The following is a 26,410-nucleotide window of genomic DNA, read 5'->3' on the forward strand; positions in this document are numbered from 1 at the left end:
CTGGAGACCTGTGACCTGTGGTGTGCTGCAGGGATTGATGCTGGATCCTCTGTTGTTTGTCATATAATGATCTGGATAAGAATCTAGATAGCATGATTAGTAAGTTTACAGATGACACAAAAATTGGTGGAGTCATAGATAGTGAAGAAGGTTAAACATACAACAGGATATAGATCAACTGGGAAAGGGAACGGCAGGTGAAATTTAACTCGGACAAGTGTGAAGTAATGCATTTTGGGAAGTTAAACTGGGGCAGCACATCCATTGTGAATGGCAGGGCCCTGAGGAGCATTGTTGAACAGAGAATGAGGGGTACAAGTACATAGTTCCATGAAAATGGGAACACAAGTAGACAGGATGGTGAAAAAGGCATACGACATGCTTGCCTTCATTGGCTGAGGCATGAGTATAAGAGTTGGGACGCCATGTTAAAGTTGTACTAAATTTTGGTTGGGCCGCACTTGGAATATTATGTGCAGTTCTGGTCACCACACTACAAGAAAGATAGTATTAAGCAAGAGAGAGTGCAGAAAAGATTCACAATGATGTTCTTATTCAGGCTTCTGCCCTCTTCCTTTCCAGTCCTGATGAAGCATCTAGGCCCGAAATGTCGACTGTTTATTTCCCTCCATAGATGCTGCCTGAACTGCTGAGTTCCTTCAGCATTTTTTGTGTGTTGCTCCAGATTCTAGCATCTGTAGAACGTTTTGGTCATTACAATGATGTTGCCCGGATTGGAGGACTTGAGTTAGCAGGAGAGATTGGATATACTGGGTCTGTTTATCCTGGAGTGTAGGAGGCTGACTGGTGATATGGTAGAGGTATATAAAATTATGTGAGACGTAGATAGTGTAGATAACCAGTGTCTGTTTCCCATGGTAGGGGTGTCTAAAACCAGAGGACATAGATTTAAGGTGAGCAGGAGGAGGTTTAAAGGGCTTCTGAGGAGTAACTTTTTCACGCATTGAATACTAGACATCTGGAATGAGCTGCCAGAGGAGGTGGTGGAGTAACAATATTTAAGGAGCATCTTGACAGTTTCTTGAATGAGCCAGGGATAGAAGGATATGGAAATAATGCAGGAGTGGGATTACCATCGATGGACATAAGGGCCAGCATAGATGTGGAGGGCTGAAGGGCCTGTTTCTATTCTGTACAGTTCTATGACTGTGACTCTAATAGGCAGGTTTTTGAAAGGCAGAAGGTGGCCAATAATGACCTACAAAGATCTGTGGGTTCTCAAGTATTGAGATGAATAAAGATTATGGGATTAAAAAGCTACACATCCAAGTTAAAATTGCAGAGATGGCCTGCATTATAAGTTGTGTAGATGGAAGCATAAAATTACAAAAATATTGAGAAATGGTCAAAACTGTAGAAAATAGATCTCACATTTGAATCGTCTGTCTCAAACGTAAAAAGAATAAAATTTATTACATGGTGAAATGTTGGAAGCAGTGGAGGTCTAAAGAACAAAAAACAAAATGCCAGAGGAACTCCATGGGTCCGGTAGTATCTGTAGAAGGAAATGGACAGTCGACATCTCAAGTTGAGATGCTTCATTTGGACTGGTCTAGAGAATCTTTGGGTGTTGGGGAGGGGTGGGGGGGTGGACGGGGGAGATTGTCCATTTACATAAATCATTAAAATATCATGGACCAGTATAGAAAATAATCTGAAAGGTTTAGAGACTACAGCAGAGCTATAGAAATCCCTAGTTGGATTACTCCTGAGGTAGCATGAGCAATTCCGGGCACCACACCTTGAAAGGAATATGTTGGTCTTGTGTAGAGTGCACTATAGATTTACCAAAATCCTACATGAACACCTAGTAATCCATTATAAGAAATTACACAGGCTATGTTGTGTTTACCAAAACTTAGAAAGTTAAGCCGCAATTTGATCAAAACTTCCAAGATAATAATGAAAATTGATGGGGCAAATAGAGTGAAACTTTTCCACTAAATTGGGAGTCTTGGACTTGTGGTATGGTCTAAACAATTAGGAGACCTTTCAGAAGTGAAGTTAGGAAATGCCTTTAAAGACAAAGAGTTGAAGAAGCTTGTGATGTCTTTTGTTAAAAATGACAACGGATCCTTGGTACTTTTTAAACCTGAGATTGATAGAGTTTTGATAACCAAATTTATTAGGGTATGTGGGGCAAAGGATAAGGATGTTCAGCCATAATCTCTTTAAATGCTGGAAAAGGCTTGAGGGGCTACTCCAGTTTCCATGGTTCAATGTTCTGGATGAGGAGGCTTCACCTGGAAGTGTAGGCAGTGGAAGAAGGTCTTGGTGTCATATTGAGCTTGAAATCTATTTGCAATATAGAAATAAGTGGGTGAAGCTGAGGACTGATCATTCAAGGACTTAGAGGGGAAACTGAAGATCTGAAGGAAAAATACAAGTCAGAATCAAGTGAAGAAGAAGAAAGATCAGGAGTCATTGAAGCTTTCAGTCCTTGATATCGGGAATAGGAAAATGACAATAATTTATTGTGGCTATCAATGAAATAGATCCAAGATAAGGATTGATCCAAACTAATTAAATCCATGCTGCTGAACAGGAAGGTCCTGTTCTGACAAACCATCCTGGACCTGAAACATTAATACTGTTTCTCTTTCCACAGATGTTGCCTGATCTGCTGAGTGTTTCTAGCATTTTCTGTTTTTATTTCAGATTTCAAGCATCTGCAGTTTTTGGATTTTCATTTAGTCTTATTCTGGTGTTAGGTCCTCAGTCTAAAACCTATAACTGCTTCTGTCTTCGCTACCTGATTTACTGAGGATCTGCATCATCATTTAACATTATTTCAGATTTTGAGCATCTCTAATATCTAGTTTCTGCTGCCTGACACTCAAAAATCATGTGACAATCATAGATCTTGATTCCCTGAGCAATATGAAAGGCATGGCGTGCATGTTCCTGGGCTGAATTGTTGGATTTAAAAGGGTTCCTTAAAGAGTAGATGTGTCAAGCAGCAATGTCCTTCAAGGTTCCAGGTAGAAGCATCCACCTCGTTATTTCTTGGTAGACACAGAAACTCACCTCGGCTATCTACCTGCTCATATTGTGCTTCATCTTCAAGAAGCTTTCTTAACAGTCAAAATCACGTTGTCATCTGTCTGATGCTTTAGAGGTGTGACTAAGAAAGGCAATACTCCTTCATATCACTTTCATCAGCAGAAGTAGCGGAAACCTGTCTGAAGAATAATCCGGCTGCCCTGGGCATTTGCAAACTTTTGGGTGTCAGTCTGTGCAATCTCTGAAAATCTAGCACAAAAAGCAATATTTCAGAATCTCCTCCATGACAAGTGTACAGGTGTCCAGAAAAATAGGAGCAGGAGTAGGCCATTCAGCCCTTCCATGCCTGCTCCTCCATTCCATACAATCACAGTTGATTGTCTATCTCAATATCAGATTCCTGCTCTCTCCCCATACCCTTGATACCTTTTACATCAAGAGTTTTTTTCCTACTTAAATATATTTTGTGACGTTCTGTAATAGCCCTCCATGGTAGTGAATTCTACAAGTTCACCACCTTCTGGGTGAAGAAATTTTCCCTCATCTCAGACTTGAGTGTCTTACCCCATATTGTGAGATTGTTACCCTTCATTTTAGGCAGTCCACAGCCAAGGGACAAATCCTCACATGCAGTCTATCTTGCCCTGTCAGCATTTTGTACCTTTCAATTAGATTTCCTCTCATTCTTCTACACTACAGTGAATACAAACATAGTCAACCTAATATCTCCTCAATGCACCAGTCCTTCCATCAGTCGGTTCAACCTTCGCTGCACTCTCTCTGTGACAAGTATATCCTTTCTCTGATAAGGAGACCCAAAACTGTACACAATATTCTAGGTGTGGTCTCACCACAGTCTTGTATAATTGTAGCAGGGCATCCTTGTTCCTGTACTCAAATCCTCTTGCTTTCAAGGACAAAGTAACTTGCCTTCTTAACTGCTTGCTGCACTTGCCTGCTGCTTTCTGTGACTAGTGTACGAGGTCACCCAAGTCTCTCTGTACCTCAACGCTTCCCAGTCTAACACAATTTAATCTGTCTTTCTGTTTTCTTACTGAAATGGATAACCTCACATTTGTCCACATTATACTGCATCCAGCAAGATTCTGCCCACTCGCTCAATCAGTCTCAGCTGCCTTGAAGCCTCTTTACATCCTCCCCACAATTCACAATCGTATGCAGGTTAGTATCATCAGCATACTTTGAAATACCACGTTTGGTTCCTCACCCAATACATTGATGTACATCATGTATAGCAGAGCCCAAGCAGTGATCCCACTAGCTAGCACCTGGCACTCTGAAGAAGTCCCATTTATTCTGAGGAAGGGTCCTTGATCCAAAACATTAACTGGCTTCTCTTTCTACAGATGTTGCTTGACTGGCTGAGTTCTTCCAGCATTTCTATTTTTGTTTCAGATTCCAACATTCACCGTTTTATTTGTTTTCCACTCATTTATTCCTGTTCTGTTTCCTGTCTATTAATCTGTGCCAATACATTGTTCTCAGTACCATCCATGTTAATTTTACACAGTAACATTTTGTGTGGACTTTATGAAGGCTTTCCAAAAACCAAGTACATCACATCCACTAATTTTCCCTTATCAATTCTACCAGCTACATCTCAAGAAAAAACTTCAGTGGGTTTGTCAAACATGTTGACTATGTGTAATCCCATTGATAATTTCTAAGGATCCTGGTATTTTTTTCCATGTAATAGTTTTCATCATTTTCCTCATGACTAATGTTAGACTAAGCAGTCAGTAGTTTTGTTTCCCCTCTCTCTCCCTTTTTTTAAATAGTCTTTTTCTTCTTGGTTTATTCCCTCAGGATCAAAGACAACTTGCTTCCACTCCAGTTTTATGGGTTTTGAGGGGACAAATGAGGCTAACGTGGGAACCACAAACCCTTACAGATGGATCAAGTGGTAGCTTATAGATGGCCAGGTATTTGGTTTGCGAGGTGGTACATTCCTCTGCCATTTATACTGGGCCTTTGTGTGTTCCCAATGAAACACACTTATACTGGGCTTTAACCACACACCCCTCCCTCCATCAGACTAATTCACTCCAATTTCAATAGAGCGCTGCGGATTTTGGGATAAAACTTGAGGTGGAATTTCCTTGTGATAAAGAAAATCCTTTGAAGAGTTTAATAATCCCAGGAGACAAAAGTCTGAGCAGACAAATATGCTTTGGAAAGGAGTTCCAGAAATAGACCAACATTTTACAATCTTCCAGACCGAGTTGTGATCTGAATTCAAATGTATTATTTCTATAAAGAAAATAAAACAATGAGGATTTAGACAAGTTTTTGAATTGTTTAATACTTTTTTTTGTTTTTCAGCACATGCATCGAGATTTAGATCACAAAATTATTTTTGGATTATTTTGGGACTGCTGGCAATTTTGATAGTATTTTAATATTCTGTTTCAACTGGAATAAGAAAAGGAGATGCAAAAAAAGGTAAGGAAACTATTATTTTGCACACCAATTGATCCAGACCACCAAAGGGAGGCACCTTCTAGCATGCTTTTTCTTTCTTTTTCAATCTTTTTATTAGTTTCCAAATTAATACAGATTAATATATAACATCAATGTTTGTACATGAGATCAGGAGAACAATCATGGCATAGATAATCATAAAGAACAATAAAATATAAAAAATCTGTAGATCCCTCAATCTCTTAGTAAATGAATATAATATAAAAGAAAGGAAAGAAAAAGATTTATTATATAGATTAAAAAAAGAAAGAGAAAAAAAAACAAATCAATAAGAAAAATTATAAACAATATATCAAACCAAACTAAACAAAAATTTCAAAAAGAACAAAAAAGAAAAGGGAAAAAAAAAGACTGGACTAAAATTTCTCAGTAGAAACAGAGCAATATTATGTCGTCAATTCCGTTCCTCTAAATTGGAGAATTATTGAAAGGGGATCTATATCATGTGAAAATATTGAATAAATGGACTCCAAATATCTTCAAATTTAAGCGAAGGATCAACAGTACCACTCCTAATTTTTTCCAAGTTTAAACATGATGTAGTTTGAGAGAACCATTGAGAAGTAGTCGGGGGTATTGGATCCTTCCATTTAAGCAAAATGGATCGTTTGGCCATTAATGTAACAAAGGCAATCATACAGTTAGCGGAAGCAGATAAATGGCCAGAGTCTATCCTTGGTAATCCAAAAATTGCAGTGATAGGGTGAGGTTGTAAATCAATATTCAATACAGTTGAGATAATGTTAAAAATGTCTAGCATGCTATTTTCTTTGACAGATTCTTTTTCTGTCATATTTCAGTTGAAAAATGTTTGTGTCACAGCTCACTGGCAGCTAAATTATTGGTGACTGTGCAGCAAGATCCAAGAGACACCTCATTCCTTGAGGTACATTGGAACCAACAGTGATTTCCTTACCCAGTGAAATTTCAGATAGAGAAACAACACCGGAGAAAAGAAGAGTTAATTCGAGTCAAACTAGGTGAATCAAAATAAGAAGGACTCAAAGAGGGGATGGTTTAAGAAAAAGAGGAAAACACATTTAAAAACTAAGAACAAATTGTTGAAGTGTTACACTTTAAAAATTTCAGAACTATTTCCATTTTGCTTGAATGAGTTTCATTATTAACTCTCAGGGCTTGAATGACAAGATAGGCCACAAGAACCTTTAATCTCAGAAGTAATTGGTTGTCTTCTGAATTTCATATCTGAGGTGGAAGGGAGTCATCTGCAGCTCACACTGTCATTGTGTAGTGAGCACGTAATCTTTCATCAGATGGGTGGTGTTAAATTACCCCAGATTTTCTACTGTAATGAGAGTTGACAATACAATGATATTTACATTCATACAAACCAATGAATATATTGGATCTAAAACATGATCAGCCCTGCTCCACCAGTGCATGTGTGGCAGCTTGGCTGCCAAAGCTGAAGCAAGGATTTAAGTCAATGGACATAATTTGAACATCTACCCTATTCATTTTGCACATATCAAAGCAGCACATAGAATTTAAAGGGGCATCGCAAATGGAATTAAAATCCATTGTACAACAGTTCCTATAATCCCCAAGCAAGAATTATTCTAATGGTTTCCAGTAACTTAAACCTGCAAACTAACAGAGGCCAAACAATTCTGTAAAAGAACAAAAGTGTTTAAAATGGATGGATATGATTTGTGTGGTGCTGGCTCAGCTCCAAGAAGAATGAATAATCCCATCACCACACAGAACTGACACAGAACCATCACCACACAGAACATGTTACTCAAATTGCTATGTGACCATCTCTGGAGCTATACGTGTACTGCCTCTTTGCATGCTATTGTTCATGTTAATGATTTTCAAGTCAGTGATCAAATGATTGTGAAGAACTTATTGATCAATTGAAAAGAATAGTTTAATCCATTGGTTACTTGTCCTCTTGAAGAAAAAAATACAGTTTAGATTTGGGGCTGGGGGGTCCAATGGTTTTCAAATGAAAGCCCACTTGTTCTCACTTGGTAAAATAAATATCCACACCCTACCAACAGCCTGCCCCTGCCCTACTTCCCCAGCACCCCCCCCCCCACCCCCACACCTATCATCACAGCATGATGAAGTCATGGGCTGCTTCTTGATGGGAGTTGAATCTGTCCTGGGTTTTACTGGGGATGGCCAGCAGCTCCAAGACCAGAGAACCAATGTGCCACATATCCATCTGTGTTCATATTTAATTATTTCCTGTGAACTTTCAAACTAAATTATCCCAATACAAATCTCTCAGACCTTCTGTGATCTTTGGCACCACTACCTTCTTCCCATCCCCATCCCAAGGGAGTTGTATATGCTGGCAAAGGAATAGTTGTTTCAGATAACAAAATACAGTAAAACGTTTATAATCTGGCTCAGTACTTTGGTGGTTCCAGACCAGCATACCTTCAGGGCTATGGGATATTATCACTATTAATACCCTAACACAGTTTTAATTCATTGTTTTTTAGATGTTACACAGTATTATGATCGATCTTTCAGTAAACCAGGTTGAAGGGAGACACAGGAGACTGCAGATGCTGGAATGTGGAGCAACAAACAATCCGCTGGAGAAACAGTGGGTCAAGAAGCATCTGTTGGGGGGAAAGGAATTGTCAACATTTTGGGTCAAATCCCACATCAAGTCCTGACACAGGGTTTCGACCCGAAATATCGACCAATTCCTTTCTCCCCCCCCCCCCCCCCCCCCACGGATGCTGTTCGATCCGCTGAGTTCCTCCAGCAGATTGTTAGTGTAAACTGAGTGTGGGAACTTGGCCCAGCATGTTGAAAGGGAGTGTGGCGTGCATTACCCAGTGAGCTGGATGCTGAACCATTGGGATTTCTGAATAGTCAGAGTTAATAGTCGGAGTTTTACTGCACAGTCACTATTATTTGGCTGCAGATCTGACACTAGGAAGTGGCACGAGTAACATCATTACTCTGAGTTAATGTCTACTTTCACTGAGGTCTTATATAAATAAGACCTGTCAACAGTCTTCACATGGAAATCTGCCTCTTCCAACCTTGACTATTGTGTGGTCTCTTTCTGTCACTGTTCCTTCTGATAGAGACTGCTAGGTTTGATGGGGAAGAATGCTTCAGAACTCACCTAAAGTTTCCTTTTTTTAAAAAAAATTCCTTTTCTTCTGAGTGAGCACAATGTGAAAACTAAATTATTGCTAAATTAATTTGCTCATTCCAAAGGAGTTAATAAAGTAACATAATGGGCAAAAACCAACAGACTTGTGAATGAACATGCATTGGAAATCAGTGAAAACAGCAGCTTTTCTAGGTACCTTGACAAATTCCAGAAGCAGCAGAAGCAAATTTGAACCCAACAAATTTAACTGCAGTTGCATTTCTTGTACAAGTCTGTTTGACTTCTGTTAGCTGTCCTAACTTAATTGGACAATCCTGGCAGTAAAATAGGATATGACAGCCATGAAATGAAATAAGAAAATTGGGGATTGGCGGAAATTGATATTCTATTCAGCAGATACTGATTAATATTTGTTAAGATCTTTAAAACTCAAACAACAGAAGGAAAAATCTCAAGAGAAATCCTGGTATCACACAGAGTAACTGGCATGTTGTTTGAGACAAGTGGTGCACACTTCTTTAGAAAGCCCCACTACAGAAATCCCAACAAGTTGAATGCACCATTGCCTAACTGTCTGAAACTAGTTTGGGTTGATGGATTTATGGAGGGAAATTCTGTGAAATCTCTCAAGAAACTCTGAAAGGGGAATAACTAGGGGCTCTGGCCTATTTTGACTGTTAAAGTTATTTGGCGTTTATTGTGAGATCGTGCACTTCAGTAGGAAGAATCAAAAGGCAGATTATTATCTAACCTGGAGATAGATTACATATGTTGTGCTCCTTCTGTCGATTCTTATGGAGATGATTTGAAGTATTTTTCAGCACTATTTATTTTGTTTTTGTCTCTGGAGCCACATTCAGTTCCAAATTGCTTCTGCAATTCAGAGACTGCAATGGGGTTTGGATGAAAATTTTAAAAACTACAAATGTTGGAAATCTAAAATAAAAACAGAAACTGCTGGAAGTACTCAGTAGATCAGGTCACATCTGTGGTAAGAGAAACATCAGGTTAAAGACCCTTCATCAGAGCTGGGAAGGAGATAAAAGAAACTTGTTAAGCTGCAGGGAGGAAGGGGGAAGGAGATGATAATGTAAAACCGCGGTGACCATGGGGATAAGCTATAAACTAGGTTACCTGGTCTATGGTTAACTGGGAGAAGTTAAAAGTGAGAACTTTGATGAAAGAATGTCAGAGTTGTGAAATGCAGAGCAGGTCAGGCTGGGCATGTCCTCCACACCCAAAGCACAAAAAAAGAAGAAACTGGTTTAAAAAAAAACAAACTGATCCACTCTCACAGATGGATGACTGATGTAGACAGAGAAATCAAATTACCTGAAGTTGTAGAATTCACTGTTAAGTCCAGAAGGCTGCAACATGTCCAGGTGGAAGATGGGGCAATATTTCTCAAGCTTGGTGTTGGGCCTCATTGTAACAGTTGATTTCTGTTCGTATCAGTTCTCCATGCGTTAGGATGTCTTTGTGCTCTGCATTTTGCAACTCCTACATTCTTCGGTCCATGTTCTCACTCCCTAATTGCTTCCATTCCCTCATGAATCATATATCGTTCTTTGCAGCTTATCCCCATGGTCACCCCTGCTTTACCCTGTTATAGATAGACATCCCCTCTTCCCCACCCTCCCTACATCTTTACAAGCTCCTTTTGTTTCTTTCCCAGTTCTGATGAAGGGTCTTCAACCTGAAACATTAAGTCTGTTTCTCCTCCCACAGATTTGGTCTGATCTGCTGAGTATTCCCAGCCTTTTCTGCTTTTATTTTGGGTTTTGGATGATGGTTGTTAATGCTAACCACATGCAATGTGCAGTTCCCAAAAATAAGGCATTTCCTCAAATTACATCTTCTCTTCGTGGAGTACATCTGTAATTTCTAGCAGTCTATTTCCTTCCATGGAAGTGATTGGTTTCTGTTGGAAGTCTGAGTGAGCCTAAATATTTTAATGGGTGTATTTTGCAGGGTTTGGTGTACATATCTTTCTAAATACATTGAAATAAACTTGTTATCACAATATTTAAAAACATTGTGCACATTTGAAACATACAACAGTTGGCTCCCCTGATGATTTGTTAATTTCACCCAGAGAATAGCTGAGCTAATGCAGATCAGGAAGAGTAACCAACCCCACCATCCTGTGTCCATGCAGCTTGCAAAAATGCAACTATATTTATCCAGGCACCACATTCAACAACAGCAAGTTGGCAGGAACATTCAGCTACACAGAGAGCGGCCAGCTACCAAAGCCAAGCATTCACTAAAATCAGCAGGCAGAACAATCAGACTGAAGTTTGCCACCAGAACCAACCTGGAGCCCATGGGAGGTGAGGGGAGAACAAACAACAATTGAAGGTCTGAGGGAGACTACAAGGCATTTATTTACAGAAGATGTTGAAAAGTGACCTGCAAAATAGGTAACTGTTATATTTGCTCAGGCAATAGGAATAATATCCTGAAGGTGACTTTAAAATGCTTTAAGAGATATTGTGATTCCTTTCTTGGTGGTTGGAAGACAACAAAAATAAAATGGTTTTGCACAGAGAAAGTGGTTATCAAGGCTGCTCATGGTTTCCAATAACAAAATGATGCCATAATGATAATGCAGAGAACAGACCAGTGAATAAACTGCAGTCCACGTGGTGAAGTACAGAGACCAGAAAAGATCTTTTAAAGCAAAATTGCCGGCAACATGCAGAATAAATATATCTTTTTCCTCCTCCTCATTCAGCTTTGTGCCTCTCTAGTTACCACTCAACTATCAGGCGCTGTGCCCTTCCCTTCCACCCTATCAATATGTTTCCGTCCTTCACACCAACTCTGCTCCTCAGTCTTCCCCTGCCTCTTCCACCAAGGAAAGAGTAGATAATAAAGAAAGCTTTGCATTCCTACGGCACAACTCTTGACTTCAGATTGCTCCATTGTGTTCTGCAGTCAATAAAATACTTTTGAAGTGTAGCCATTGTTTTAATGTAGGAGATGCATCAGCAAATTAGTGCAGAGCAAACTGACACGAGCAGCAGTGGGACCTGGGTGGAAAGTCTCGTCATTGGGGAAAGAATGACAGGAACAGTGGAACTGGGAGAGTGGAATGAAGTCCTTGCTGGAGCAAGGTAGGAGGAAGTTTAGTGAAGGTAGCTGTGGAAGCCTGTAGGCTTGTAATAGGTGTTTATGGTTAACTTATCCTGTGAGGTGGAGACAGGGAGATCCATCAAGGGAATAGAAGAGTCAAATGATAGAACGTAGAACAGTACAACACCAGATCGGCCATTCGGCCCATGATGTTGCGCTGATCTTGATGCCAATTTATACTAAATGTCCTCCTCCTGTTTATCATCCATATTGCTCCATTCCATTCATATTCATGTGTCTATCTAAAAGCCTCTTAAACTCCACCAAACTGCCTGCTTTCGCTACTACCCCTGGCAACCCATTCTAGGCACCTACCACTCTCTGCATAAAAAAAACTTGCCCCTTACGTGACCTTTAAACCCCACCCCCCACCGCAGCCTTAAAAGCATGATAATGAAAGGGTAACAAAGGGCAGAAAATGGAATAAAAATGATGAAATTTTTGAGTTTTGTGTGAGGGCAGGAGGCAGCACAAATCACCCTCAGCAGTAAAGTATTGTTTGCTAACTGCTGTCGGACTTTTGAGATGCTACTCTGTGTGATAGCTTTTCCAACTTAGATACTAGACCCCAAACGTTTATGAGGAGGACTTTACAAGATTGGCTGTATTGGGAGAACCTTTGCCTTGCCTAAATTTGATGCCTGGGTCTGATTTTTTCCTTGCTTTATTTCAGCATAGCGGTTATGAGTGGCTTACTTGGATACTTCTGCAGTGGGTCTGGAGTCACATATTGTATAGCAGGTTTCCTACTTTGAAGGGCATGAGTGAACCAAATGGGTTTTCATGATACTCTAGTCATGTTGTGATCATCCTTTATAATAATAAACTTGTTTCTTTAAAAAAAATCCAGGTTTTTAACTAAGTTTAAGTTTCAGCATTGCCAATGTGGGATTTGAACTTGGGTCTCTCAAGTATTAGTACAGGCCCAATGAATTACTGGTCCAGTAATTGAACAGCTGCACTGTCACCACCTGCAGTCTTACTGCAATCTCTGAGGCTTCATAAGGTATATTTTAATATTTGCAGAAGGTCTAAACACTGAAAATAACTGAATGTAAATTCAATGTTATTTTTGGAAGGCAAAACCATCTTTTACTTCAGGGTGAAAATACAGTAAAAGTGACAAACAACAAGTATTTTGGGCTGTTTCTCATAAAGTGAGCAGTATGTGTAGTATTTTAGGGAGTTAGTTCTAATCACAGTTTATTGGTGTTGCTTTGGTTTACTTCTGGATTTGTTTGATGATTCCAGGTTCCATTGGCTAATTGGCTGTCTGCTGGTCCTGTTCAAGCAGAGTCCACAGCAATGACTTAAGAATGAAACAGGCTATACATGAATATTACACATGGTGGAGAGTAAGGGGATAAAATGAGAAAATGTCTCACATGGGGGGATAAAAGCACAGGTGCAGGTGGTGGGCTTAGTACTTGTTGTTTCAATGTTTCTTTAAACCGAAAGTCACGTTTGAGGTATTATAGTCTGAGACGCTATAACTACCTCTGGGTGTGGTTGCATTGTAGTTTATATGTGCACTATTGATATAATTGCACCATGGAAATTGAGGTATTTAAATTCAAATATTTAGAATAAATTTGGGATTGGAAGCTACTATCAGTAATGATGACAGTAAGACTACTAGTTTGCAGTAAAAGCCCACTTGGTTCACTAATATGTTTCAGAAAAAAAGATAAGTCATCCTTACCCAATCTGCTTTTGATGTTAATCCAGACCCTCCAATGTGATTTATTCTCAGCTGCCACTGAAATGGCCTAGAAAACCATTTGTTTTAGAAGGCATTTGGGATTGAAAATACATACTAGCCTTGATAACAATGTCCTAATGCTGTGAATAAACAAAGAAAAAGGCAATCTGTGCTCCAATAAAAATAGCTCAATGATTGTTCCACATTAAATGCAGAGGTCTAGAATTCATGCTGATGCAGCTGGGCGTGGTGGTTAACTGTGATCTTAGTTCTAATGCACATGCACACAAAACTTAGCTTGTTGCTGTGCAGTCATTTCTCATGTGATACCACACTCCAGCCCCCACTTCTTCATTACTTGATGTCAGGTCAAAAGACACCTGTAGGAAGTGTTACTTGCTTGCCGATTTGAGATGGCTGGAAAGGAAGCTGTGCAAAGGAGGGGGAGTGTGATCCACTCTTTGTGAGTGGAGGCCTTCATATCCTAGTAGGTGAGGTGGTGAGGAAGAGACACGTGCTCTGCCACAGGGTGCCGAGATGGTCCCCAGAGCTGAGAGGCAAGTAACAGGAAATGACTAAGATCACCTTCATGAGTGAACATTCCCAGACCTGGCAATGTTGTAAAAGAAATTCCACAACTTCACTCACTCTTTTAATTTTAGTTGACAAATGTAGCCTTCCATCAGACACGGCAATAGCACATGTAGACCTTACAGAACACATTTTAACCACTCTTACACACTGTACGTACAAGCAGACCACACACTTGAAAGAACTATCCCCAGTAATGCAGCCATATGTCTTCAGAAGCATATTTCTTCTTAACTCGCCTAGTTCACAACTCACATGACAGATTCGGACTACTGAGGTATGTAGTCACATCTCATTATGGTAGAACTCAGCCATCTAACCCAAACCAGTCTCTGATTTTCATGTTTCAATGCAAAAGCATGAAGCTAAAGGCAAACTGAACAGTGAGGAGAAGAGTGATGGATGTTCTCTATGGCACAGTGCTTTGATGCTCAGGCCCCCCAAAATTGATGCAGTTATTACTTCTCTTTCACTGCATAGGCCAAGTCATGAATCACAACTAGTCCAAAGAAATAGCATGTCACAGTACAGGATTACTACCTCTGGACATCTACCCACTCCTTCCCCCCCCCCCCCCCACCCCCCATCACCACCGCCACCACTTCTGCCTCAGTAACATCACAAGGCCAAAGTGGGCAAATGTAATGCACAAAGCAGTGTTTTGAGTCATTGTTTGGATTTCCACCAGAGCCCATTCCATGATTCTATATGTCATTGACTGTTCCATTGGAATACATATTTTTTTTAATGTAGAGTTAAACAGCGTGGGAACAGGCCCTTCAGCCCAACTCATTCATGCTGATCAAGGTGCCTATCTATGTTAGTCCCAATTGCCTGCATTTGGCCCATATCCTGCTAAACTTTCCCTATCCACATACTTGTCCAAATGTCTTTTAAATGTTATCATTGTACCTGTTTCTACCAACTCCACTGGCAGCTCATTCCATATACCCACCACTCTCTGGGTGAAAAATTTACCCTCCGATCACCTTTACATCTTTCCCCTCTCATCTTAAACCTATGCCCTCTAGTTTTAGATTCCCCGACAATGGGAAAATAACTGTGACAATCCATCTTACCCATGTCCCTCATAATTTTATGAACCTCTACAAGGTCATCCCTCAGCCTCCTTCATTCACTTAATTACATTGCATGGCAACCAGAACTGTACACAATATTCCAAGTGTAGTGTAACCAACGATTTGTACAACAGTAACATGACGTCACAAATGCTATATTCAGTGCCTCAGCTGATGAAAGCAAGCATACCATGTGCCTTCTTCACGGCTCTGTCTACCTGTATTGCCATTTCAAGGAACTATATACATGTACCCCAAGGTCTCTCTATTCATAACACTTGCCTGGGCCCTGCCATTCACTCCGTATGTCCTGGCCTGGTTTAACTTCTCAAAATGCATCACTTTGCACTGATGCAAATTAGTTAGATATTATCAGTTGTATTTTCTTTGGAATTCCCACTGACCTTCACTACACCTCAATGAAGAAGTTGGTCAGTTATTTATAGTTATAACCTGTATTATACTAAAATGTTGGGGTGACCCTAACTTCTGTCAAAAAAGTGTTCAGATAGTGCAAGATCTATTCCCTTTTTGAAAATATTCATGGCTGCTGATGGGAAAACTAACCTGACATTACTTACTAACCTTACTAACCTTACCTAACCTAAACATCCATTATAACCAAAATAAGTAATTCACTTCTCAGATGTGGTTTTGACTACCAAAGACTTGCATGCTCAAGATAAGCTCTTGGTTTCCTCTGCCCTGAAACTGAATCAGGGCTGGATTTTGGAGCCCAATTCTGTGGCCTTGTTTCTTTTACCTAATCAATTTCTAACTGAATGGGTCATAGATGGATCATCCTCTATTATTCCCCTGCTACCAGTGACTGTGTCTGAGAAGTTATCAGGCTAACCACTGCATTCGGTACATAAAAACTCCTCACCATTACTAGTAAGAGGGAATCAGTCCCACAGGAGACTCGCTTCTCCATTGAAAACCAATATCTTTCCATAAAAGTTTTCATTGATCCTCCTTGGCCCTCCATTCCTTTGTTAGAGCAGAAGACCCTGGCCTGATTCTAGGATCAATAATCTAGTCCTCTGGATGTTTGTCTAATAACCATGGTTATTAGACAAACATGCAGAGGACCAGATTATTGATCCAAAGAGATGAGAAACTTAAATTCCAGTACGTAAAAAACATAATTGCAATGAAAAATAGAGTGACTGGATTGCTATTAAAAAAAGCCTAGTCTGATTCACCAACGTTCTTCCTTTGTCATCAGTTCCATAGCGGGGGAATTTAATTCAAGATATTAAAGAAGCTAGTATAAAAAAGCTAATATCAATAATGGAGGACATGAAAACTGTAGAAACCCATCGAGAAGGATATTTGTTGCTCTTATCCAGTCTGACATTTATGTGACCCTAGACCACCCAAGGTGGTTGAGTCTTAAAGCCTTTGGAAATAGCAAGCCATTTAGTTTGAAGAGATAATTAATCATCTTTGAAAATAAATGTTTGTTTGCTGGTAATGTCTGCAACCACTGAACATATTAAAGAATCCAAGGCAAATTTAGGAAATAGCCCACCTTAATTTTCCATCACTATCCCTTAATGGTTTGAGGATGCATTCCACCTACCTAATATTTGGAAGCAAGATATCAAATTGCATAATCACCTTGATTCAGGACAGTAATGTTGGCAATATCATTGGTGTTCTTTGTTATTGCTCCATGAATTGAAACCAAGCGGGGTTTTCATGCGTGCATGACAATGTTGAATTCCAAAATTCCTATTAGTGATTTGGTTTGCCTTTGCACATTGTGCTTTATGCAGTAAGGATGAAATTAGTTGAACAAATGTGAACATAAGCTTTAAGCAAACAAGCTCACTGTAACATACACTGAAAATCTTATGCTTGGTTAAACAAGGTCTAAGTGAGTTTTTAATGGTGAATTAAGCTCTAATGTCTGCTTAGCAGCCTCTAGGGCCATAAAACAATATGATTGTGTATTGTAATTTACTTTCCGAATATTTAAAAATATAAGGGATTTTAAAGTAAAAAGTCGTAGACCAGAAATTCACTTATATGGAGCAACATCCTTGTTCCTTATACAAATAAATATTATCTAAAACCCAGGAATGTGCAGATAGCAAATTGCATGCAACACACTTTATGAGTTTTTTTTAACCACAAAGTTAGTTTGTGCAATTGAGGCCTATAATCAGCATTGGCCACTCCCACTAAACATATCTTGACTGGAATGTTAAGGCCTCCTTCAGTGTTAGTCAGAGGGGACCATCTTTGTTTTATCCTCTGCTTTGAAGTCCAAGACAGACAGATCCTCTATGTATTTTCCTTAGTCCCACCATCAACAAGCCCCTTTTTCTCTCTGCCTATGTTGCTATGGCTTCTACTCATGTGTTCAGTGGACTCCTTTCCACTTGACCTCATAAACCTTGGTTTGATCGTCTCTTCAGCCATCTTCCTCAAATTCAAGATTGCTCTTGTATCTGATCCCTTCCCCAACCCCCCCCCCCCCCCCCCCACTCATTGTCGTGTCTGACAAACCGGCCTGATCTCCAATGTACCCTCACTACATCCCTTACTCCTCTGCTGCACTTCCTGATGCCCTTAACCACCCAAGCTTGATCCTCTCTAACTCCTATCTCTCTCTCTCTCTTCTCTCATGCTCTTTCTCTCTCTCTCTCTCTCTCTCTCTCCACCCCCCCATGTCAGGTATGTAAAATCATGAGGGGTATAGATAGGATGAATGCTCTTGGTCATTTTCCCAGGGTTGGGGAATCAAGAACTAGAGGTCAAAAGTTAGAGGAGAAAGATTCAATAGGACTTGAGGGGCAGCTTTTTTACACAAAGGGTGGTATGTATATGGAATGAGCTGCCAGATTAAGTGGTTGAGGCAGATACAATGACAATCAAAAGACAGTCAGACAGGTACATTGATGGGAAAGGTTTAGAAGGATATGGATTAAATGCGGGCAAATGGGACTAACTTGAGCATCTTGGTCGGCATGGACCAGTTGGGCTGAAGGGCCTGTTTCCATGCTGTGTGATTCTATGGCTCATCTCCATCAGCAGCTCCCTCCAGCTCCAAAACAAGCAGTGTTCTGACTCACTTCCTTAGGTTTGGAATGGTGTATTCATTGTTCAAAAGGCCTTCCTTTATTTTTGGTTTTGTGTATGACAGAATTTCTCTACAGGAGAACCTCACACAAAATTGTTGGAGGAACCTCAGACACCATTATTATAAAAGTATTACTGACATGCAGGAATTACTAGCCTATACTTTAAAAGTTTTTAAATGCTACTTCAGCTTCTACTTTAATCATTTACACGTTTGCATCTATATTAGGCAAAAACCATATGAAACATTTTCATTTTGATTTGTTACCTGTGAGAATCTTTAATATGTCAGCCAGCTTAATGGTGGCTCAACTGCTGGGTGCCAGAGATCCAAATGAACTGACATTTGACAGCAGCTGGTGTTTAGAAAAGGGAAGTTTTTGCACAGAAACCATTAAATCAGTGAGGTTGAGCTTTTCTGCAGGTAGGAGGAAACAACATTGGTTTGCTGCTGATTGCAAATTATTGGCCACGAAATACTGTGCCCAGTTACAAGCACTAGGGTATTCTGGGCAGCATAAGTCAGCAAAACAATTTTCACATAAACTTATGAGGTGCTTCATGGAAGGCATCAAAGACTTCTGAACTTCTGCATTAGCATTGTGACACTCACTTCCAAAGGACTTTGTTTCTTTAATTCTGACAAAAATAATTTTCTCCACCCACCACATATGTCATCCATCAAATACATCTGTGTTTTTATCTCGTGTTATGACTGGTCATGCAAATAAACTATCTGGAGCAGTAAAACCTTGTATCTGCTGTTTCAAAAGCTATTACAGTGATAGAGATAAAGGGGTGAGAAGGATACAAAACATTTGCAGGGAGATATTGATAGGTTGAGGATACAAAAAAATAGCAAATAAAGTATAATGTGGGAAATGAGAAGTTGTTCACTTTGGAAGGAAGAATGATAAAAAAGGTTTTTATTTAAATGGAGAAAGACTGCAGAAAGCTGCAGTACAAACGGATTCTCATAAAAGAAACACAAAAAGCTAGTATACAGGTGCACAGGATGGCTAATAGTACTGACTATTATTTCAGGATGGTTGAAGTATAACAGTAAGGAAGTCCTGTATAACTTTTAATAAGGACCTAGTTATATTAGTATGAGTATTGGGTTGAGTTTTGGTTCTCTTATTCACGGAAATATATATTATTGGAGGCAGTTTAGAGAAGGTTCACTGGGATTATCCTATGTATGGGGTGATTATCTCATGAGGAAAGGTTGAATAGGCTGAGACTACACTCAATGGAACTTAAAAGAATGAAGGATGATCTGATTGAATCACATAAGATTGTTAGAGGGCTGGACAGGATAAAAGTTACGAGAATATTTACCTTTGTAAGAGAGTCTAGGACAGAGGACATGATCTAATTTAAGACTGAGATGAGGAAGAACCTCTTCTCTCAAAGTGTTATGAGTCTTTGGAATTCCTTGCCCCAGAAAACAGTTGTGGCTGAATCCTGGAATATGTTCAAAGCTGAGGTAGCTCAGTAAAGGAATCAAGGGATCTGGGCCCAGTGCAGGAAAATGGATGAGGAATGTCAGATCAGCCATGATCTTACTGAATGGAAGAGCAGGCTCAAAAGACAAAATGGTCCACTCCCATTGCTGTTTCTTGTGGTCTCAAAAGCTCACTCCTAGCTGAGCTAGTGAAATCAATAAATGATGTTGTCAACACCTTGTGGGTCTTCAAACACAGACATGCTCTTTCAAATGTTTTGTTGCTTAATAAAATTACACTATCCTATTGCATTTTGGTCTCTTAATTTTATTCATTTACAATATGGCTTTTTTTAGGGTTGGACCTTATTTGGACATTAAGACATCTTGTTCAACAATGGCAGTTCAAATGACAAAATAGGACAAATTCGGGCATCTGACTACAAGCACTTTGACTGCAAAACAAGATTTACAAGAACGGGAACAAAGATGAACATTAAAAAATGCTGCTTCTATGTGTAAATGTTGTTCCCTAACAAGATTGCCAGATAGGTTAAATCAATTATTACACAGTGACTAATTGCAATTATACATTTACACCACACAAATGAAATTCCTTTTAAAATGACTTAAGCATTGGTCGATTATTTTTAAATAACTCATATCTGCATTAACAAGACAGAAAAAAAGTTTTTTATTTGTTTATTACAACACAATGTGATATAAATATTGTGGAAAATTTGTTTACAATTGAAATATAAAATTAACTGAAATAGCATAGATCATCTGTTCTCAATCTATTGCAATAAATATACTGTAAGGCTAATTTTTTATTGTGTATTCAGAAGCTATATTTGTTTACTTCCACAAAAATTTTGCTGGTTTAATTTCTAGTAGCTGTACTCTATTACTGAAATATCAAATGTCACATTTTGTGAGTAACTTTTTTACCAGTTTTATTTAGTAAGTTGCATGATATACTGTATAAAAAAGTGTATTGCAGTAAAAACATTTCTACTCTGTGATGTTCTTAATAATCACTTCCAGTATTATTCAAGTTTTTTTTTCTGTATTTTTTTTACTGTGCTATGTTTAGTATGAAGAAAAACAGAAAACTAATTACATAGCTTTTGAGCATTTTGTATGTTGGAAAATTGTTGTAACTAACCACCTGGAAGCTCTCCTTGAGAGAGCATAATATTCCATAACCAAAAGATAACATCGTACAACTGTGTGTTCTGTAGGCCTATGTTTGAGCATACTTAACAGGGCAATTAAGGTTAGCCACATATTTGTTGTGACTTAAGTTACATGTAAACCAGAATAGATAAAAGCATTAGGTGTCCTCCATTCAAAGGCATTAATAAACAAATTGTTTTTTCAATGATAAATTGATGGCATTGTGATGGTTTTGGAGTGTAACTTTAAGCTTGAACATGCTACTTGTTCCCTATCCACTTGTGTATTCAAAATGTGATGTTGATTGGACAGTTGAAGCATGTTGTGTGCCTGCTTTGTAATAATTTAACATTGTCATATTCTTCCCGATTAATGTCTTGGTATTAGTATCTGCTTAGCAAATAAACCACTACCTCTTTGGATATATACTGTGTTTCACTGCATTTCTAAAGGCTTTACGGTGATCAGTTTTGAACCTTCATCTTGGAGATTAATTTGATCATTTAAGCCTGTGAACCTAGTTTTCAGAACTCAACATCCAACACTGAAAAAAAATCTTTAGGTGAATGAATGGGTCTGAACTATATTTCTATATTGTCATTATAGAAATGATTGTAATTTGCAAAATTGAAGCCCATGGATTAAAATGGCATTGGTGGCATAGAAAAGAGACTAGCAGAGGGACAAGAAACAGAGAGTCATGTTGAATGGTTGTTGCTCAGGCTAGAGGAAGTAATGCAGTGATCCTCACTGCTTTTCTTGATATCAATGCAAAAATTGCAGATGACCCAAAACTTGGACATATAGACAGTCTAATTGAATGGGCAGACAAGTGGCAGATGAAATTTAAGAAAGAGAAATACAAAGCAATACATTTTGGAGGGAAGAACAAGGAAAGCCAAAGTATTTGATTCTAGAAGGGATATGAGACGGGAGGGTGGCGGATTTGGGTGTAGGTAAGCACAAATCTTTGAAGGTAGTTGGACGGACTGAGAAAACTAATAACAAATCATGCAGGTCCTGGGCTTTATAAAGAGAGTAGTGGAATGAAAGAGTAATGGAATTATGCAGAACTTCTAGAAAACACTTTCTCAGCTGCAATTCTGCAGCCAATTTTGCTCATTGAATGATATGAAGAATGTGAAGACCTGAGAGGATGCATAAAATATTTTGTAGAATAATCCCAAGGATTGAGGGATTTCAGTTACATCAATAGGATGGAGAAACTGGGATTTTTCTCTTTTTAGAAACAGAGGTTAAGAGGTGATTTGACAGAGATATTCAAGTTCAACAAGAGATGAGACAAAATGAATAAAGAAAAATGATTGAGAACTAGATACCAATTTAAAGTGGCAAAATATCAAGGATGACATGAGGAAGAACTTCCTCATGCAGTGGGTTGTAATGATCTGCAATTCATTATCTGAAGCAGTGGTGAAAAGAAATTCATTCATTTCTTTTAAAAGGGAATTATAAAGGTAACTGGGGAGAAAAATATGGAGAGCTAAGGTGAAGGAGCAGGGTATGGAACTGATGGGATTGCTCTTGCAAAGAACTAGCAGGTGGGATGAAAAGCCACTTTCGATGATGTAATGATTATATTGTTCATCAGTGAGTCTCCACAACAGATACCATGTCAAGTATGTCTTTTTGAGAGTTTCACTCTCAGGCCATGTCCTCAGATATTGTGCTGATCAGCTGGCGGGGGTATTTGCAGACATATTGAACCTCTCCCTACTTCAATCTGAGGTTCCCACCTGTTTTAAGGAGACCACTATTATCCCAGTACCTAAGAAAAAAAAGGTAACATGCCTTAATGACTACCGACCAGTGACTCTGACATCCACCATCATGAAGTGCTTTGAGAGGCTGGTCATGGCACACATCAACTCTAGCCTCCCAGACAACCTTGACCCACTGCAATGCGTATACTGCCGAAACAGGTCTACAGTGGACACCATCTCCCTGGCCCTACACTCAACTCTGGAGCATCTGGACAGTAAAGACACCTGTGTTAGACTATAGTTTATTGACTACAGCTCCACCTTCAATACTATAATTCCAAGCAAACTCATCACCAAACTCCGAGACCTGAGACTCAACACCTCCTTCTGCAACTGATCCTTCACTTCCTGACCAACAGACCGCAATCAGTGAGGATAGGCAGCAACACCTCCGGCACCATTATTCTCAACACTGGTGCCCCACAAGGCTGCGTCCTCAGTCCTCTACTCTACTCCCTATATACTCATGACCGCATGGCCGGATCCTGCTCTAGCTCCGTCTGTAAGTTTGCAGATGATACCACCGTTGTAGGCTGTATCACAAACAGCGATGAGTCAGAGTACAGGAAGGAGATAGAGAGCTTAGTAACATGGTGTCATGACAACAACCTTTCCCTCAATATCAGCAAAAGAGCTGGTCATTGACTTCAGGAAAGGGGGTGGTGTACATGCACCTGTCTACATCAATGGTGCTGAGGTCAAAAGGGTTGAGAGCTTCAAGTTCCCAGGAGTGAACATCACCAATAGTCTGTCCTGGTCCAAGCACATAGAAGCCATGGCCAAGAAAGCTCACCAGCGCTTCTACTTCCTCAGGAGGCTAGAGAAATTTGGCATGTCCCCTTTGACACTCATCAACTTTTATCGATACACCATAGAAAGCAGCCTATCTGAATGCATCACGGCTTGGCATGGCAACTGCTCTGCCCAGGACTGCAAGAAACTGCAGAGAGTTGTGGACACAGCTCAGCACATCACAAAAACCAGCCTTCCCTCCGTGGACTCTGTCTATACCTCTCGCTGCCTTGGTGAAGCAGCCAACATAATCAGAGACCCCACCCACCTGGGTCAGTCTCTCTTCTCCCCTCTCCAATCAGGAGCTTGAGGGCACATACCACCAGGCTCAAGGACAGCTTCTGATAAGACTATTGAACAGTTCCCCTATATGATGCGATGGACTCTTGACCTCACAAACTACCTTGTTATGACTTTGCACCTTATTGTCTACCTGCACTGCACTTCCCTGTAGCTGTGACACTTTACTCTGTATTCTGTTATTGTTTTTACCCTGTACTACCTCAATGCACTGTGTAATGAATTGATCTGTATGAACGGTATGCAAGACAAGTTTTTCACCGTAACTCGGTACAAGTGACAATAATAGACCAATACCAATACCAGTTGAAGTATATTGCCATTCTTTCATCATTGCTATCTCCAAATCCTGGAACTCCCAATGCAACAGTTTTTTTGCGGCACCTTCATGAGAAGGGCCACAGTGGTTCAAGATGGCGGCTCACCACCACCCTCTCAAGGGCAATTAGGGATGGGCAAAAGAATCTGCCTTGTCAGCAATGCTATAATCCTGAAAAATAAATAAATTCAATACTTTGCTTGGACAGTCACCTAAAAATCCAATATCTTTGGCATCTTGTCATTATTTGGCACAATTGATATTAATTCTCTTTGACATCGCTATGTGTTATTCCTCGGATGAGCAACAACAAATAATTTTAAGCTTCTTACACCAAGGACCCATGAATAGATCACAATTTCCCTTTTTGGATTTTCGGTCACATTTTGTCTCTCTGGAGTAGACAGTGGGCTGCTTTAATTACAGACACCAGCAATATTTTGGTCTTGTTTTATATTTAAGAAGTGATTCAAGTACTGAGTCTAATTTAGGAAAGAACACATCCTTTTTATTACATGCCCATTAACTTCTACTCAATGTCTGAAGCACCTGCCTTAAAAATGACAGGCCTGTTTGGCAACATTTGTTCCATTTTCCACCATTACCAATTTATATGTAGTACACACTGCAGCACTGTACAATGATGATGGAGAGAGGAAGTGTTTAAGTGGTGGATAAGATAACAATTAAGCAAGTTGCTGTGTATATCATAGTTGCATAAAAAGACCATCAAACACTCCTTGGTAGCTCCTTTAAAGGCACTAAGCACATGAAAATGGAACAAATGTTGCCAAACAGGCCTATCATTTTTAGGTCAGGTGCTTCAGACATTGAGTAAAGTTAATAGGCATGTAAAAAAAAAATTGTTTTTCCTAAATTAGACTCAGTATTTGAATCACTTCTTAAATAATAACGTATTTACTGATTTATTGAAGTACAAATTTTCGTTCTTTAAAAATATCTTTGAGGCCAATTTCTAAGTCCTCTTTTTATTTTCTGCTGCAGGTTTCCCATTTCTCTCACACCATTTCTAAAGAGGGTACAATGCATTTTCTAATGAGAACACTTAACATCTGGAAGGTGTCACATTAACGCCGTTTCTCTCATCACAGATGCTATTGAAGATACTGAGCATTTCCAGCAATTTTTGTTTTAATTTCAGATTTCCAGTGTTTGCAGGTTATTTTTTGGCTTTTAGGTTATATTTGCATCTCGCTTCTTTGGAAAAGCCTCCTCTCGTCCAGGAGTTTGGACAAGAGGCGCATGCTACTGATGTGCTAGCACTTGTGATTCCAGGAGCTGTCCTGCGTACACTGCGTTTGCGAAAGAAACCATAATAATTTACAATGCACAAGCAGTAGTTGTAAAGATCACAGCTACGCTGAATTTTCTTTCATAATGGCTGCCATTAACAACATTACTAAAGGTGAGCATGACAACACGTAAAGCAAGTGAAAGAAGGTTGCAAATGTAGGCATTATGCATTAAACGTTCATGGAGTAACGAACATTCCCAATGCCTCGTAGGTCTAAAATGTCACTTTTAACATCTCTCAGATGTGGTAGAGCTGTCATTCGCCTTTCTTCCGCTCCTTTGCATGTGCCAGGGTACCATGGAAATGGTGCAAGCGGTGTTCCCTGACTCAGTGGCACTGACACACTTAAGACTATCTACAGGAGTACGTCGTGGATAGTGGAAATTATTACTAGTTAACGTTTCTTTTGTTTTCTAGCACGATTTGATATTCAATTAGTTTCTGCTCTCTTAAGAGAATGCACAGTTGTTGGATTTCTTTCATTTGGGTGAGAAAGCTCCAGGATGTCTAAACATCTGTTTATGGGTTAATAGAAAAGGCACATATGTGATGTATGTACAGAAAATGCATAACACCTACATTTTCTATACGTAGGGTCTACGGTGGTGCATCATTTTAAAGCCTGGTATGCTGAAATCATAACTTCCAGTTTTTTGACTTGTCACCAACATAATCCGGGGACAGACTACGTGAGTTGCTGCATTCACTCAGCGCGGCTGGATCGGCCAAGCCAAGGCGGTTGCGCTTGCTCCAGGCAGAAATCGAACGCTGACCCAGGGATGGAGCGAGCGGCCCCGAATGTCGTGACGTCACTGGGCTACCAGGCGACGCAGGTCTCGTCACCAGGGCGACGGTAGGACCAGGTAACCCCCGTGGTAACGAGCGCCGCGGTAACTGTACATACACGCAGAGAGCAGGCCGCGGCCGACGGGGAACGGCGGCCGTGACAGGGCGGTGAGTACCCGAGCTCGGGTGGGATCGCTCCGTCTTGGAGCGCCTGCCTCTGCTCCGCTAGGGAAGCAGGCCCCGACCTCGGGGC

The 26,410-nt window shown here is 39.8% G+C and overlaps 2 protein-coding genes across 5 annotated transcripts in view; both read left to right on the forward strand.

Moving 5' to 3' along the window:
* The window catches only part of LOC127569780 (nectin-1-like), a 38,642-nt gene extending 14,049 nt beyond the window's left edge, over positions 1 to 24,593 (forward strand). The window contains exons 4-5 of one of the 2 annotated variants that reach the window (XM_052014667.1): positions 5,368 to 5,487; positions 20,040 to 24,593. In XM_052014667.1, the coding sequence (XP_051870627.1) occupies positions 5,368 to 5,444 (77 nt within the window). In that variant the 3' untranslated portion in view covers positions 5,445 to 5,487; positions 20,040 to 24,593. Of the gene's footprint in view, positions 1 to 5,367; positions 5,488 to 6,326; positions 6,380 to 20,039 lie in introns of those variants that run through there. The other variant, XM_052014668.1, reaches the window with a different exon arrangement.
* A 166-nt stretch (positions 24,594 to 24,759) lies between these two features.
* Positions 24,760 to 26,410, forward strand: part of arl13b (ADP-ribosylation factor-like 13b) — a 45,872-nt gene continuing 44,221 nt past the window's right edge. The window contains exon 1 of one of the 3 annotated variants that reach the window (XM_052014665.1): positions 24,760 to 26,325. The gene's annotated coding sequence lies outside the window, so the exon portion shown is untranslated. The remainder of the gene's footprint in view (positions 26,326 to 26,410) is intronic. The other 2 variants (XM_052014658.1, XM_052014659.1) reach the window with 2 other exon arrangements.

This window comes from Pristis pectinata, chromosome 4, assembly GCF_009764475.1.
Source record: "Pristis pectinata isolate sPriPec2 chromosome 4, sPriPec2.1.pri, whole genome shotgun sequence".
NCBI lineage: Eukaryota > Metazoa > Chordata > Chondrichthyes > Rhinopristiformes > Pristidae > Pristis > Pristis pectinata.